The sequence below is a fragment of the Opisthorchis viverrini genome, assembly GCF_000715545.1.
Source record: "Opisthorchis viverrini unplaced genomic scaffold opera_v5_448, whole genome shotgun sequence".
Taxonomy (NCBI): Eukaryota; Metazoa; Platyhelminthes; class Trematoda; order Opisthorchiida; family Opisthorchiidae; genus Opisthorchis; species Opisthorchis viverrini.
Genome location: NW_008752106.1, coordinates 186,049 through 203,978, shown reverse-complemented (window position 1 = coordinate 203,978; position 17,930 = coordinate 186,049). Strand labels below are relative to the sequence as shown.

Below are 17,930 nucleotides of genomic sequence, written 5' to 3'. Positions count from 1 at the left end.
TTCGATTGAGTGATTGCCCTTTACTAAGGAGAGTTATCATCATCAAGTCACATGCACCTGAAATTGGTTACAATACAGTTTCTTGTCACTGAGGCCGCCTGCTCGGTTGGCAACGAAAGTCAACTTTGATGAGTAACTCAACAGCCAAGGTAATCACACAAGTTTGGCTATCACAACACTGACACGGGGGATTTCAACGTCTGTCAAACAAGGACTCAGTTCTGCTAAAGCGTCACCCAGAAGAATTCCGGTGCATAAATGCGAAGAAAACACTGAGAATGTATCAGAAAAAACCCTCATTTCATATTCAAACATACATCAGGACATGTTCACATTTTTGCGGGGTTTCATGTCTATATAAAGTAAATGAGCATTCCTAAAATAGTAAAATTATTAATAATAGTAGTCACGGTATTAGTTAGAGAAGGATAGAGGGGGAAGAAAAACACGGTCGGTTGGGCGGCGCGATTTGAGAAAAACAGGGAGCCAGAGAGAAATGAGAGGGGAAAACGGAAAAGAAAAGAAATCGCGCGAAGGTTCACCGGATCTGGTTGAAAAAATGGACCACACACAGAGAGAGCAGATAGTCCGATCCGAAAAAGAACATTAGCAAGAGAGACGGAAGGGTGGGGCAGGAGAGACAGATAGGCGGAAGAAGAGTTACAAAAGCAGAGGTGGCTAAAACAGTAGTCCAAGAAAATAAAGGCAGCACCTGGCCACGTGAAAGAAATCCCGGGATTGGGGGCGGAAAACACGAACAGTGACCGGAACGGTGTAGGTGCATGATTCTTCTCCGTGACTTTTCAAGCTACCCGGTCAAATCGCAACCCACAACACTGGTGTGCCTGTAGCAAAACAGATTGAAAAAAGACGGCGACGATTGGATAGAAAAACAATACTCCTGAGCATAAGTTCCTGAAGCTAGAGATAGAGAATACACGATTCCAGTGTAGGCGCAGTGGTAGCGGACGGGACACATAGGGGGAGAGGTCATTTCGAGGGCGGCCGGAGGGGGGAGGCGCGGTAAGGTCCCATCCCTTGGAGCGGATGAGGAATGAATGGGGCCTTAGGCTGGACAGAAACGAGATCGGTTTGTTCGACTACAACAAAACCAGGTAGTGTGACAGGTAGGTAGATAAAAATGGCGCTTGTACAGACGACCACTGCAAAAAAGTAAATAAAAAAAACAAGCAAACAAACAAACCAAAAGTGGACCTGATAAAACTAGAAAAGGGAGTTAAGCAAATTGGAGAGGAAGCTGTTCACGTGTGAGAAAAAAGGCGGTGGTGCCAGCAATGAGAATAGATCGCACACACAAAAAAAAGTGACAACCGGTAAGTGTATCCAGGTTCCAGTGTGTATGGGTTGGGGATGGCATTGACGAATGTAGAAGAAAAGTGGGCTCGGTTAACAAGATCACTTGGAAAATCTCCGCAGACATTGCAGAATTGGTGGGGAATGAAAAAAGATCAAAACTGAAGCAGTTGTATGCAGGAGAGAACGACAAAAGTAGATACCTACAAGCATAACTTTCCCACAATCTAAGATTATCCATCATTTCGGAAAAAGTCTTCAAAAAGACATGAAAAAACAGCGATAGGTAGAAGAACGGCGCGCGAGGGTAGGTGGCACTGACAGAGACTTGTGGGCGCAGGTGTACTGTGGCGCAAGATTCAAAACGAAGTGAAAGAAGGGGAGCAATGTTTAGAAAAAAACCTGGGGTCTACGTAGAAACACAACCGGGGTTATAGAGTGAAAGAAATACTCATGGCGCAACGGTGGCTATAGACCGACAATAGGAGAAATTTGGAAGTGTTGGGTAGCGCTAGTAACCACTTGGGCAAAAAGGCAACACAGATAGGTATTTAAATACCCTAACATGCGGCCAGTAAGGGGCTAAAAAAGAGCCGGATGCGGCGCTCAGGTTGAACAGGTGTGCAGAGGCGCGGTGTACAGAGTGATCGGAGAGAGAAAAGGCAAGGAATCGGTGATCCGCATAGGAAAAGAGATAAAAGGTAGGTTTGGTTGAAAAAGATCGACTGAGGTGGTTGTGGTGAGGCGATACAAACAACGCGTGAGAACTCAATGTGTGCGTGTACGATTTATGACCAAAATAGGCTGCAAAAAGCAGCAAGCTGTAGTGGGGAGAGGGATGGGTAGTTTTAGTGGCAGTTACCTTGTTGTTGTGCGTACAGATTACGACAAGTGGAGGAAGAGAGGGAGGATATAGATGATAATGCTGTATTCGGGATGTAACTATAATAAGACGATTGATTTGAGAGACCTGAGAAGTGGAATCCGCCATTCATTCATTCATACATTCATTCACTGTGCAGTTAGTCCGACACGAAAGAGACCGGAGGCCCAGGGAAGGGGAGAGACTTTCGCTAGGGACGGAGAACTACCCCCTTTGCACCAAAAACCTGAGATTGAACCGAAATAAAGAGTGGAGCGGGGACGAGTCAACGCCGCACCGTATCGCACCCGGACACACTGCACCGGGACGTTGGGGGAAAGGGACGAGTGGTTGGCGGTGTTGAGTTCGATCTCGTTCCTCAGTGTGTCGGTTCCGTTGACATTGGCGGGCCACCTGCCATGGCGGCTTCTGCTTCCTCGGCTTCAGTCAACTGAAACATCTCCGTGTAGAGTTCTGGAAAGTCAAGTTCTGGTTTGTCGTGACGCAGTTGAGCAATGACTTGATGATGCTCGATATTGAGCTCCTCCAGCAATGAGGACAGGTGTCGTAGAAGGGTTGTACCTTCCACCGGTTGCCCAGCTAGAGGAAGAGAGTGGGGGAAACAAATTCCAGGGAGCTTCCCGTCAAAATCATTTTCGCATGCACATGAGTGTAGTTCGCTAATTTCGTGCAATTCGGGCTCACGTAGAACATACGGTTGACGGAAACTCTGGGACTGCGCCTAACTGATGAGCCCCAAAAAAGGCGTCGTGAGCGGTCGAAGAGTTTCCAGCGACCATATGAGTAGAGACTTCTGCCATGCATTGACAGCCCTATTAAATATGTCCATTGTATTCATATCCGAAGGGGTGGTAGGCCATCTGGGGTGCTTTGGTCTCCATCCCTTATCTACCTGAAAACGTATTTCTGGTTAACTATTCCAGGGAACTTGGATATCACCGGAGCCTTCAGGAAACGTAAAACTCTGGGACGCGCCTAACTGATGAGCCCCAAAAAAGGCGTCGTGAGCGGTCGAAGAGTTTCCAGCGACCATATGAGTAGAGACTTCTGCCATGCATTGACAGCCCTATTAAATATGTCCATTGTATTCATATCCGAAGGGGTGGTAGGCCATCTGGGGTGCTTTGGTCTCCATCCCTTATCTACCTGAAAACGTATTTCTGGTTAACTATTCCAGGGAACTTGGATATCACCGGAGCCTTCAGGAAACGTAAATCACTTTACTGTAGAGATAATAATTCTTCGTCAAATCTTGTCCATTCTCTTATTCACATGATTTCCACCACATATCCAAAATGTATTCGTTCGGACGACACTCTAACGAAGGCGGGTAGAGGAGTTCCTGGGAAATTAACAGCCAGTCACACCGTAGAGTAATATACACAAAACAGTGACCTGTGAGAATGGGAAACCGTGAGGCACAGATAAAAATAACCACCCGGGGGGTGGATAAAAAGTGGCGTAGGCCAATGCAAAAGGTCACCGCAAAATGCAAGACCTACTTGTGATAATGTAGTCGGTGAGGGCACGAGACGCCAAGTTGTAAAGATGTTCCGTGGCTGGCGGATCAATCAAACCATGATAATCTGTGTTGGAAAGGTAGAAAAGTTATGATAAAAAAAGATAGCAGTGGACAGCAACAGACAGGAACAGACTGAATTGTGAAAAAAAGTGACCATGCTGCACAACGCCAGAATATTTCGCGTGGAGGATTAGTAATGCACCGAGATTTCAGTATCGAGATTGGACCGTTTATGGTAAATGATTGACTCTTCTACGGAAATTCACCTGCCCAAAGTGAGCAATATCCACATACAATGAAATCTGAAAAAAAAACCTCTTCTCTCAGCGCTACCAGCTTTCGAATTTGACTTTACACGCTTACTGCAGACACTTTGATTACCCTGCGTGAACTGATTCATCCGTAATTCACTCAATTTCGAGGTTTCTTACATCCATCCGCAGATTCCGTGAGCTTCTTCTTTGTTGTCACTGACAATCGCGTTTCTAACACGTGGAATTCGAGTGAACACAGTGCCGCCTAGGCGGTGGTCGTAGAAAGGGTGCAGACCCCACCCGTTTTAGATTGTGTCCATTCACTGTCAGCGAAGTTCACACATCAATCAGGACATTTGAGTCGCACAGACAAGCCCCAGAATCCTGATAGTGGAGTCGTTTCACCTACTGATTACCATGCGTTCCATATTACTACTAGTCCGGTCAAATCCCACAGTATGGGGGTGTCGTTGTCCCATAGGTTAGCATAAAATGTTGTCACACAAGTGTCTGTTTTTAAATCTTCCCCACAATATGTCAGTTATGAAACAGAAACACTGTATCAGAAGCGTCTGTAGGCCGGTCCTGATTGTGAACACATACACCGCCCCTACTGGTCCAGCGCTTGAGCTCACTGAATGTGCTGACTCTGTTTCCACCAAAGTAATCGCACTACCGAAGCAACATGCCCTGTGATGTAAATCAGAGTTCGAGAAATACACTCACTTGCAAATCAATTTGGTTTTCACGAGAGACTCGACGGAATCTCTCGTTTATGATATTCTATTGATTTGCAAATGAGTGTATTTCTCGAAAACAGTCCGATTCGGGTTCTAGTAGTACATAAGGTTGACGGAAACTCGTGGCCTGCGCCAGCCTGATGAGCCCCAAGAAGGGCGAAACCGGTCGTAGGCTGCCGAAGAGTTTTCAGCAACCTTTGTGAGTGTTTGCTTCATGAAAATAAATCAGAGTTCCTATTGAGGAATCGCAGATGGTCGGTTACTGCGTCGGACAACTTGATGACTCGGTGGTTAGGGCGCAAATTTACTGACCAGTGGTTCGAACCCGACTTCTGTATTGATAGGACACCCCACCGCACACCCTAAGAACGCACGGATGCGTGCACCTCGAAGGGGAATGGAACGTTTGAAATCAAATGGCAACGAACAAACCAACGACCAGAGTTTTATTGACCTTCTTTGGATTAGAAAAAAGATTGTGCATCGTGTGAACACTACCACAACCTGATCACACGTTCCCATCCCACAGTGCCTATACGATCCTACCCTCGTCATATTTTCTTCAACCAAGTCCCTGTCGAGTGACTCATCAGCACATATCCAATGATTCACGAAAGTTTTACCAAGGGCATGCACACTTACTACTCCAATCCTGAAAAAAAAAACATTTTCTCTGGGTTCGGCTTCCCCACTGTTGCCCGGACGGACCACGTGTATGAACATTGGGTAGGTAACTCTGCTCCATCCATCCACTCCGATTAAATGTGTGTGTGTGTGTGTGCGCGCACAAAATATTCTGTGAAAGCCACAAGTTAATCAACCGTCGACTGTGTTTAGGAAGAGCCGCTCGTTCTGGAACATGGCCAAAGCATTCCATCACAACTTTTGCATTCTTCTGATGCCTGTGGTGTTCTCAAAGAAAGCCAATGTTTTGGTAGATCAAGCTGTTCAAAGCCCCCACTCTCTACAAAATCACCTGTGCTGGTTTCCCTGGATGGTGACCCCGAGACGGGATACATCAATGGTTCGCGGACATGGCCCAGTTCCGCACTCAACGTATCCAGGCTGTTGTCTTCAACGTATAGCATTCCACCACCCTAACGTAAAGCTCACTGACACTCATGTATTCATGCACCAATTACATCAACTATCGCCTCCACCCCTACCTACCCTGGTGACCATACTCAATGTACAGAATGTACGGAACTGACGATGATGATGAACTGTCCACTCTGCATTGCCAGTCGCCCAAATGATCACTGGTATCTGGAAACGGAGTGCATCCCGATATTTCCAAACCCTCAGATCCTGATGACGTTGTCCGCATTCTGTTGCTCACTCGAATTAGCTACCGTCATGATCGGTATCTTCACCAACTTCTTTTCTAAGGGCATTTTCCCCGGGAACCTAGCCTATGATTTTGCAATTCCCAAGCCCTGATCACTTCCACAATCTCCATTCTGTCCAAAGTAGTGAAGTCTTTGCATACCTGTGACCTAGGAAATAGTATCCCGCTAAGATCCCAACCAGGGACAAAGGATTTGGTGAAACTCAGTCACACTGTTCACAGCACACCTACGTCAAAAGCATCGTTTTCAGTGCCCTGAAAGGAAGAGAGCCTTCGCTGCGGTCATTTATTAGAAATGCCAACTGGACAGTTACATACTATTGGGCTGGGAAGCAAAACTCTCATATGCATCTTGTTTACAAAACTGAATATCCAACTTCTCTTTGAACGCGTCTTCCTGGATATTCATGGGCTGTTGCTCAAATCCAAGCAAATGCTACAAAGCGACTCCACAATTCCGTGTAATAGATCTCACTTTTTACAGAGACGCAAAGCGGATTTACGAGAAAACATGCTACTTGCATGCCTTATTATCAGTAGTATCACCGTTACACCCGAATCTCCGACCTAATGAATTTGGAAAAGGCATGCGCTCCGTTATTGGGCTCATTTTAAGCGCCTTTGGTGCACGGTTTATTGCTCACACTCGGGGGTAAGTGTATCAGAACCTTAACCGAAAAAAGTCATGTTACTGGTGCCCCTACAATTTATTGTACTTTAAGTAGGCCCATTCGTGTCCTCCTTATTAACGGGACAAAAGGGCAAAACGGCGTTGTGGTGGTTGGTTTTCTTCTTTGTTGTAGTCCGTCGTCCGGGTACTAGGACAATGACATCGGGGAGGGGGGGACTGAGAAGACAGAGAACTAACTGGACGCAGAAATTTCCGTTCGCATGTGTCAGTGTTGATGGCATTGAACGAGGTCGTCACATTGCCTGATGGCTGTCTTTATGCGTAATTCTTTGGCTCGGTTTCTGTGTTGTCTGGACACGAAAACATATCGTGAGTGTGGTGGTGTGTGTGTGCGCACGTGCGCATGGCCTCGATGCGGGATGAGGCTTATTCATTCGTCACGGTCACCGGTGTGTGTGCCTGCCCGTACGCACGTAACACACGTGCTCGACTGGGCACAACGTCAACAACAATGGACATGAAAAAGAACAGACACAGACTGTTCGGCCCGATTTCCGACGCGCACTTTTGACGACTCCGAATCAGATCAGTCTGGAAGACCGAGAACGAGGCCACATTCATTCATTCATCCATCTCTCTGTCGAAGCGAACGGGAATCGTGACAGCAGCTGATTGTCTGTCTACTATCCGAAGAAAAAAGGAACACGTCGCTTACGCCAAAGGCATGATGATGTCCTCGTTTTTGGGTCGGTGAAAACAAAGACACGGAACGACAGAGTTTCGAGTCCTCGGCATGGTTTGTCGCTGGGCTGGCGTGTTCAGGGCTCATACGAAATCTTTCAAATCGCAACTGGAGTGACCTAGGATTGCACCTGGACTAGGTGTAATCTGAAATGCACACCGAGCGTGGCACGTGGTTCTGTGGAGTTGTGTGTTGCTGGTTCATCACTATTGCCTGGTGAACCAGCACGGTGCAAACCATCTTCTGGGTTCACTGTGTCGGCTTTTCATTATACCTGTATTGTCGTATTATGCATTGTATTGTGAGAGCTGGCTCACCGCTTCAGTGCATTGTGTTTTAAGTTGAAATTATGTATGGATCCGTAAATGAACCGACTCAAAGCGCTAATTCTATGCTAATGCTGGATGATTTTGTGAGTACTATTGTCCAAACTAAACAGAGTAATAACTAATACTAGACAGTCATATCTGTTGGCCGCGGGTGCGCTCCGTAAATGACACGCATCAGGTTAGCCCCGCATAAATGGTGTGATCCAAGTGTCAACTGTCTACACATGATTCGGCAGCCATCATATGGGCTGACGACATTGAGACTGCTCACTCCTGTTCAGTATTCGGTCGGGTTTCTTTAGGTTTACAGGGCGGTCAGTCTGTTGCACGCACGCAGTTCAGTACAAATCACATGCCTCAGAAGTCCTAAGGCTATTTGACGGGCAAGTTTGGAAACGGACTGCTGACACGACCCATCGTAAAATCTGAAAAGATGTGATTTCCTAGAATCTTGTAGCTCATGATGTATATTTCTATTCTATCACAAAGCGGATGATATCAGTCATCAACTTGTACGTCGATTGTATCTCCGCAACCTGCCGTCCTGCCAGCTTTTGATCAACATTTCGCTTGTGCACTGGTTGCACAGAGGCCGTGGCTACAGGCGATCTGTTAGCATACAGGAATCAACCGCAACTAAGGAGTGGTAATCAGTTAAAACAGCTTCCACTGTGGTATTCTCCAACTCAAAAAGAGATCGGGGTATTCAAATGTAGTCTTAATTTAGTTTTAATGACACTCTTATGCGTGACTGAAACGGACTGGAAAAAACGTTAAAGAAACTCAAAGTTGTAAGTGGCTAGTCTCAAGCATGGCGGTCCTGACGATGGAGAAAGAACGTATGAGGAAAAGCGCGTGTGCCGAAAGTGACAAAGACACTACAGAAGCCGCCATTACCTGAGTTATCGTGAAGCGTAGGTACACTGATGAACCAAGCCAATATGCGAGGGAAAGCAACACTCATAGTAGGAAAATGGTGGATACTAAATTGAGTCACCACATGAAACAACTGATGAAACATCTGTAAGTATCGTAATAAGCAAGACAAAAAGATCAATAACGTACGGACAAAACACAAATGTGGAGCGCCCTGGAGGCTTGGATGGATGAACAACCGACGGCGCAACACATTTTAGCGACTAAAAGGTGATACCACGTGAGAAGTACCAAACGTTATCATTCAATAGAGAAGCTTGATTTCGTTCATAACATGTCAGAGAAGGTACTGGCACTCGCGTAATGTACTAATTTGCACACTAATTAGGTCTTACGGAGAGACTTAACTGAATCCGAGATAAACGTCTCGTTCATGATACCCTTTAGTTGGGGATCAGTTGAGTCTCCAATGCAAACTAAATTGCTATTCAGATGAGTATGTTCGTCATGCTATGCTAACGCTGAAGAGAGTCTGGTCCAGGTTAGGGTTACCTTCACTATTGGAAGTCGTTATGTGCGCATCTAAACTCGCAGGTGTTGATAAACGTCAAAGATGTTACCGAGCCTTGCCATAACAGTTCTCACGGAAGCTTTCCACCGAACATATTGATGCCGAGCATGTGGCTTCAGCTTATCGAAGGCTAAGTGGGATCTATCGTCTTTCCAGTCAGCTTCTAATGACCCTTTCGGTGCCCAACTGCCATGCCACCCGAAGGTTGCACCTGGCTGGATACTGCCAGGTTGCCCAAGCCTAGACAGAGGTCGGATTCAAACCACAGATTTTCTGGTCTATCACTTGGGTCATCTCGCTCCCTAATGACCATCGAAACGGTTTCATACGGAAAAAGAAAAGGGGTACTGACAGAGTACTGCATCTGCTCTCGTATTCAGATGCCAAGCCTGATGAGACAGATAGATTGTAGCCTCACCTTGCACTGTGTTTGGTTCTTCCAGTTTGAGCATTTCACGAAAACCCATACAAAAGAGGTTAGTCGAGTCAAACCCATCGTCACCGACCAATGTAAGTAGTTCACGAGTCCTAATTTACACCCTTCGTAAGTGCAAACATACGGGTGGCATAATTTCAACCGTCTAATTCGGCCCCGTCTTCAAACCGTGTATCCGTACCACCCATATGTGCCATGCAGACAAGGACTATCTCACCATCAACACTGATGAAAAACGTCAGTGTGTGTATACTAGGCCTAACAGAACTAAGACCATATCAAGACCTGTTCACGTCACACCAATATGGGAAACCACTGACGCCAGAAGAGTGCTAGACCTCGCCAGTTTATAGAACGAGAGCGACGGTAACCAATCGACCGTAGCTGTATATCCATAGCCTTCCTAGGTCCATGTTCTATGTCTAATGGAGTTATTAGAACCGACTACTACTAATAATAATAATAATGATTATAGTAATAGTAATCGTTCATCTGTAACACCTTTTTGCTAAGTAGCTGCCAGGTTGCCCAAGCCTAGATAGGAGCAGTCGATATACTGAGGTCAGGTTCGAACCACGGGCCTTCCGGTCACTAATTTGACGCCTTGACCACCAAGCTATCCCGAGCTTAACCCGGAACCGATGTAGATGCTGAATGCAGACTGACGCCAAAGTTCCATCGGAAAATTCGGGTCTCAACTGATTTTAGCCAAATTTATCCAACTGTGGTCGTGCTTTTCTAAAAAAAAAAACCACAGATTTTCTGGTCTATCACTTGGGTCATCTCGCTCCCTAATGACCATCGAAACGGTTTCATACGGAAAAAGAAAAGGGGTACTGACAGAGTACTGCATCTGCTCTCGTATTCAGATGCCAAGCCTGATGAGACAGATAGATTGTAGCCTCACCTTGCACTGTGTTTGGTTCTTCCAGTTTGAGCATTTCACGAAAACCCATACAAAAGAGGTTAGTCGAGTCAAACCCATCGTCACCGACCAATGTAAGTAGTTCACGAGTCCTAATTTACACCCTTCGTAAGTGCAAACATACGGGTGGCATAATTTCAACCGTCTAATTCGGCCCCGTCTTCAAACCGTGTATCCGTACCACCCATATGTGCCATGCAGACAAGGACTATCTCACCATCAACACTGATGAAAAACGTCAGTGTGTGTATACTAGGCCTAACAGAACTAAGACCATATCAAGACCTGTTCACGTCACACCAATATGGGAAACCACTGACGCCAGAAGAGTGCTAGACCTCGCCAGTTTATAGAACGAGAGCGACGGTAACCAATCGACCGTAGCTGTATATCCATAGCCTTCCTAGGTCCATGTTCTATGTCTAATGGAGTTATTAGAACCGACTACTACTAATAATAATAATGATTATAGTAATAGTAATCGTTCATCTGTAACACCTTTTTGCTAAGTAGCTGCCAGGTTGCCCAAGCCTAGATAGGAGCAGTCGATATACTGAGGTCAGGTTCGAACCACGGGCCTTCCGGTCACTAATTTGACGCCTTGACCACCAAGCTATCCCGAGCTTAACCCGGAACCGATGTAGATGCTGAATGCAGACTGACGCCAAAGTTCCATCGGAAAATTCGGGTCTCAACTGATTTTAGCCAAATTTATCCAACTGTGGTCGTGCTTTTCTAAAAAAAAATCTCGTGAATCCTCGTCAAAAAGTGATTTAACTTGATAACTTCTATATGATTCTCCAAAGTTAGATGAAAACAGTGTCCCAGCCGGCAGTGACCGCAGCCAGTAGTAGCAACACAACTTGGTCGCAAGATTGCTCAGTGGTTAAGCCGCGAAACTACTGACCAAAAGGTCCGTGGTTCGAAACCGACCTCAGCATATCGACTGCTCCAGTCTAGGCTTGGGCAACCTGGCAGTTTCCCAGCCATCGAGCTTCCTTCGGGTGGCATAGCAGCTAGGCACCGAAAGGGTGCTACAGCTGCAGTCCCCTACAGCGCACCACATTGGAACCACATTAACTGTGAACGCGAGTTGCTAAGACTGGGGCTCAAATACCCATCCATTCTGAGATGCATACCTTGATTCAAATAATGCTCTTTTCCGGTGAACAGTTTCACTGAATTTTCGCAGTAAAACAAAGAAACATGCTCCCTGTTTCGCAGACTAAGAATACATGAATCGTAACCGAGAGGAAATAATCACAGCCACAAACTTGCTCACAACAAAGATTGGATCTCAGAACGGTCACTGCCACTTGTTGATACAATATACTGTACGTCTCCAGAGTTGGAGCATAATCTAGAAAGACGATCAGCCCAAACAAAGCCGACAGGGAGGCGTGGTTGAACCATGAAATTCGAAAAAATGAAGGGGAGGGGATTAGGGCAACAAGGAGCGCCCGAAAGCTGCTCCAGCTAATCTTCAATACAGGACCCAAGAGACCATCTGTTGATGAATTTATAAGCGATAATATTGCAAACCTAATAAATAAATGGTAGGTCGCTGAGTAGGATAATTTAAACAATGGCTTTGTGGTTAGTCGGCTTCGATGGCTAAGTGTCTTTCATCTAACACGCTCGATTCGAGCCTTAACCAGCGCCTGAGTTTATGAAGTAAAGATATGCAGTTCTACCTCACTATCGTCTGTCCAAAAACGTGCTGCTTTCTTCTTGTTCACCATGCGAGACGGAGACGATTGCTGTGAAGCTGAGTGCGCTCTCCTGACCAGGTTCCCGTGCACGCAACACGATGTGCTGCAGGATCCGGAGGCGTAATCGACTTCGTTGGTTAGAATACTGTCACTTTCTATAAGGATTGTTCAGCAATTCTGTCGTGGTACACTGGGCTCGGTTAGTGGAAGATGCTGGATCGATCCCAGAGAGGGTGTCTTATTCCGACAGGATGCTCAGCTTTGCTTAATCTGATGATAGTCGGAGGTGTAAGCATATTACCCTTGGTCATGTTCCCTGGGAACGCCGTCCTTCCTCTTCCTTTTCTTCATCTCTTTACTGAGGTGCTATTCTAGAATAGAGTATGGCATAACGCTGCTTTCATATGGTGCGCTCACGTCCCCAATCAGTAAATTATGTCGAGATGATGGTTGCACGAACGGCTCAGAGCAAACCACACCTATTCTGCTTGGGGATCCATCGGCAGAGTTCGGTGTGACAGGTGAGTCCGGAAACGGATAACAACCCGCTGTACGAAGAAAATGTTATTGAGTCGAGTCTTTCCTACGAAAAACCAAACGAAAACAAAATTTCATGCAACAACGAAGACAACAACAACAACGACGGATGTAGCGACTTACGTTTGAACACCTCCTGAGCACAGACCAGCGCCAATTCGACACTGTCCAACCGAATATCGTCCAGAAGCTTTCCCGACCGGACCAGGTGAACAACCATGGCGCGGAACGTGGGGAAGTGTTTGTGAATGACTTCCCGTTCAGATTCGCTAGTAGCGAGGATATAAAATAAATAGAGAGTTCGAAGCGGTAGAGTGCGATCAGTGGAGAAGAGAAACAGGTAAACTCGCGCGAAAAAGGTCATTATAGACAACACTGACCGATTGCAGTCAACCGAGAGACAACCGCATTCATGTTGTCACGGTTTGCGAATACAGACAGACAATGGTTTGTCACGGTGCCAAACCACCTTACTGGGTTGATGGTACGACATCTGTGGGACGTGTCGACATGGAAGCCGACTGGCAAACTGTCTGGACTTATGCAATCGGCGAATCAATAGATTGAAGTGCGAATAGTAGGATAAGTGGAAAACTGTAGATTTCCATGCTAGGACAGCCTAGCTGTCAGCCAGATAGAACAAGTGTTTAGTGATCAGACTGATATAATTCAGGAAAGGGACAGACAGAGTATGAAATCAACCGTGTCTGAAAAGTGGCAGTAACAGATGGCGGTAATTTACTGATTCATAGCCTGGTACCTAATGACTTCGAAATTAGAAAACTGAGCCAGGGGAATGTTGTTATCCCTTTCCTATTCGCTTCTACGTGGAGATCACATGAGAAAATCAACCAAAAGTGATATATACTCTAGGATTCATGGACTTTAACATCAGTTTAAGGGGCCAACCAAGACTGGCATATTCTGGGAGTGTAGGAGATAACTGTAGCTGACTTGTTCGGTGACGATCAAGGGGGAACAAAATCCGCCACTTTAACGTGGTGACCGGGCCCCATTGCTGTGGTCATTTCGTGGGCCAAGGGGCGAGATGGCCCAAGTGGTTAGAGCGCGAATTTACTGACTGGAAGACCCATTGTTCGAACCCGATCTCTGCCTTTTGACTTCCCCTGTCTAGGCTTGGGCAACCTAGCAGTATCCCAGGCCTCGTGCTTCCTTCTGGTGGCATGGCAGTTGGACACCGGAACAGTCCTACAACTGGACGATTTTTTTCCGTGGGCCATACTGGGAAGGTCCATGCTAGGAAGGTCTAAAGTGAGTAGTCAGTCAAAGGACAACGAATCCCGTAGTGTGTCAATCGTATTATGAGGCAATGCGCAATTGAATTCGTACCGTCTTCCTGGATAACAGTTTAAAGGGGACCAGCAATGCTATCTTTTTTCGAGAAAGGACAGGTTAGAGAAGGTCGGCCTAAAAATCACACATTCCGATGGATCGAATCAACTCTTATGATCGAACTGCGAATCGCTTCTACCAAGAGTTCTAAACGCATTTGCGTAATCACATCAAAAGTAGGGATTTCATGCCTAATTCCTATACCGCAGTGCCACGCCCCTCCCTGCAGTCAAACAGGTAACACATTTGGGTCGCTGGTTCCGGGTAGGGTGTCTAAAAATGCTTCTGTCTTGAGAAGCAGAGTTGAAGTCGCAAACAGAACAAAATACTACATTTTTAATTGCCGCGTAGGGGTCTAACTGTTGAGTACCTCAAAAAAACTCTTATTCATCCCAGAATAATGCCATGCTACCCGAAGGTTGCACGAAGGCTGGGATACTGCCATGTTACCCAAGCCTAGACAGGGGAAGTCGAGAGGCAGAGGTCGGGTTCGAACCAGGGACCTTTCGGTAAGTAAGCTCGCGCTCTAATTCGGTCGGGCTAGTTGATTGTTGCGAAATAGTCACAAGAGTTACCACCAAAAGCAGCATTGCCGAGTTAGTATTTCAGACACAACTGGACTGGGGTAAAACCGTATCGGTTGCACGAGCCAAATCGCGCTGGACGTACGTCACAATCATGGTAGGTGAATTACAACAGGCGCCTCCGGCCCAACAGCTTAGGCTGGAGCAGCGCGGGCAACAGACACGCACGTTTGTATGCATGCCATGGAAAAATGCGGCGGAAATTGTCGGGCCCCGGTATGTTTCGTCCCGTTCATGGACAAGTCGGGCTTTGTTTTCGTGTCATCTGTGATTCATCCATTCGGAAAGTGTCGTTCCAAACGGTATGGGCACACGCTAGCAGTCGGCGCACAACCACCCAGCCAACAAACGCAATCAGCTGACTGGGGCGAGCGACGCGATACTACTGGCGGCGGGAGTCAGCCACCCAGTTTAGCCGTTTTTCTGCAACCATTTTCGTCACACTGGTCACAGAATGAACGTGTGAGAATGGGTGTGCCAAAACGCCGTATCGGGCGCCCAGGGGAATGGATCGCATGGGTTGTATGTGGATGGAAACTTCACGAGAAAGATGAGCGCGCCAAGTACTCATAACTGGTAGCACAACAACACCTTGGGTGAGTCAGTGCTGACCAGTTTTATAGGAGTGGTTGCGTAGCGATCGGTGTAGTGAAATAAGCTAAACGGGTGTGAATTCTGTGTGTGCCTGTCTAAAGGTATGGCGGTCCTCGCATTCCAGGCTGATGATACCGTTCATCGGTGTTCCAAGCCTTTATGCAACACACACGGGTGATTGACAGCTGTGATCGGCAAAGACTTGAGTGCACACAAGGACAGAACAACGATTTGAGTTACATCCCCGGATCAGTGAAAACAGCTCACAGCACGACGATATTCTACACTTGACAGCTCGGAATATATGCGTACTCACGTGCAGATCATCAATACCACAAGCGGTGGTTATCACCCAAACAGCGCTAGACACAGTAGAACACGACTGACCACGTTAAGAAGAAAGTCAACTTATGCTCTTTGATTGCAGCGTTGACATCTCGCGGGGGGGGGGGGCACTCTTTCAGAGTGGACTGTCAGTATATTTCATCCACCATCAACGAAGTGTTCAGGTAAACAAGACCAGGTCACAACGGGGTCAAAACTCGACTTCTTGACAGGAACCAAGGTTTGCTGTATTCGGCCCAGGGTCGGCAAAATCAATGCAGCCGAAAATCCTAACACAGGAGTAAGTACTAACAAACCAAAAACCGAGGGCAGCAATCGATGGTAAACAGGGATGGATAAGTGAAGCATGATTCACTTGAGGAACGAATAAACAGTCGTGAATACCACCGTATAGATCAAGTTTCCATTTTTATGGTTGATACGTCACGCACGATTCTACAATGTGCAAAAGCTCCATGGTGTTTGATAATCGTGGGCATTCAGCTCTGCTTGCGCCATTGACGCTTAATCGCATCGAATGTGGAAGCAGAATGTGGTCCGTTCTGGGACAATAAGTTGTCGCACCTTTTTGCTATTTTACGCCTGGAAGGTGATCACACTTTTGTGAATGCTACTCTTCTGCGGTTCCGAGCGCTCGTAAGAGTCTAATCAAAGTTCGCAACAGCCACAACAGGAAATCTACATCTGGTGGTTAGTGATTAGGCGCATTGCTGAATGGCGTAACCATTCATGCTATTAACCCATCACGAAGGGACTGGAACGGTTTGGCCGCCTCCATAATCCACTAAGCTATACTGGGGAGTGTATAGCTCATACTAGGTTGGTCAATGGAAAGTCTCGCAGTCCTCTGGTACTCCAGGTTGGGGGTTAGAACATGGGTAGCGACTTGCTCCTCAAAAATGTAGGCCGCTATGACAGTCAACCACCGCTGTGTTCCAGTTAGGCTTTGGTTGGGGACCGTAACAGTTCCCCTGTCTAGGCCTGAACGCCATGGCGATAGCCCAGCCCACATACAACCATAAATTACGCACACCACCAGAGGAAAACGCGAATAGACTGTCCGACCACGGTGTATGCACACGAAGGCTCAATAGGTGTTTGAACCGATTGCTAGTCGTCTAAAAGTAGTTAGCCCTTCACAGGATGCTCGCCTTCACCTTGTCGCGTCAGCCAAGGTACTGCACCCGGAGGGGTTGAGACAGTCCAATTCACACTAGTGAAGAGTGAAGAGAAAAGGATGGAATGGTCCGGAATGGAACCAATACAGATAATGGGCAGTAACCCGAATGTGGTATCATGCCACAAGTGTGATAGGACTGACACAGTGCATTTCCCTAATCCGTAAAATGCATCGGTTGGTCTACCCAACCCAACCAGGGCTTGTAGTTCGCAATGTACCTTCACAGATGGTCGTGTGAGTGTGTGTGTGTGGGGGGCCTCCGACATCCAACTCAATATTTTCTTCCCATGCTGAAGAACTACCATGCAGAAAAGTTCAGAATGATTTTTTAGCCCTGAAAGCATGTTCCACTACTACTGGAGTATGACACCGGTATGAAAAGACACGAGAGATTAAAGCACCACAAAACTCCCACTGCATGTTGTGTGATTCGTAATACCGTTTGGATAGCCGACTGGCAGCACGGTCAACAGAACATAAAACTGCACGAATTAGATTATGCGTTGCTTGGTATTCCGCAGTCCTTGATACCATAATCACTTTCCGTGATTGGTAATGGGCAGAACCGTGAGCGACGCGAAATAGTTCACACAATTCGTTCACCAGATTCACTGGTAGTTTTGGGTCAACCCTGCGGTGTTATATATATCGTTCAGCTGTAACACCCTTTCGGTGCATAGCCGCCATGCCACACGAATGAGGCACGAGGGCTGGGATACTGTCAAATCGCCCAAGTCTAGACAGGGGAAGTCGGGAGGCAGAGGTCGGGTTCGAATCATGGACCTTCCGGTCAGTAAATTCGCGCTTTAACCACTTGGTCCAGCTCGCCCCCACAGTGTGTTCTTCGGTCGCTCCAGAACCAATAAAAGATCGATGTGCGTTGATGGATCTCACGATGAATCATTGCGATCAGGTCAGGTTGTAAAATGAGTAGACGGCTTACTAAATCGACATTATTAGGTCTGAAGGGATTATGTGGAACGCTGGTCGCGTTTCCCACCTAACTGCCACGTGTGCAGTTAACTGGTGCTCCAACTCCGTGACCGACGTACTT

The 17,930-nt window shown here is 46.8% G+C and overlaps 1 protein-coding gene across 1 annotated transcript in view; it reads right to left on the bottom strand.

Annotated features, from left to right (window-relative positions):
* Positions 1-2,555: 2,555 nt before the first annotated feature.
* The window catches only part of T265_11105 (hypothetical protein), a gene marked incomplete at both ends in the record, with an annotated part of 75,928 nt that continues 60,553 nt past the window's right edge, over positions 2,556-17,930 (bottom strand). The window contains 3 exons of the mRNA XM_009177668.1: positions 2,556-2,776; positions 3,700-3,783; positions 12,944-13,089. Of these exons, the coding sequence (XP_009175932.1) occupies positions 2,556-2,776; positions 3,700-3,783; positions 12,944-13,089 (451 nt within the window). The remainder of the gene's footprint in view (positions 2,777-3,699; positions 3,784-12,943; positions 13,090-17,930) is intronic.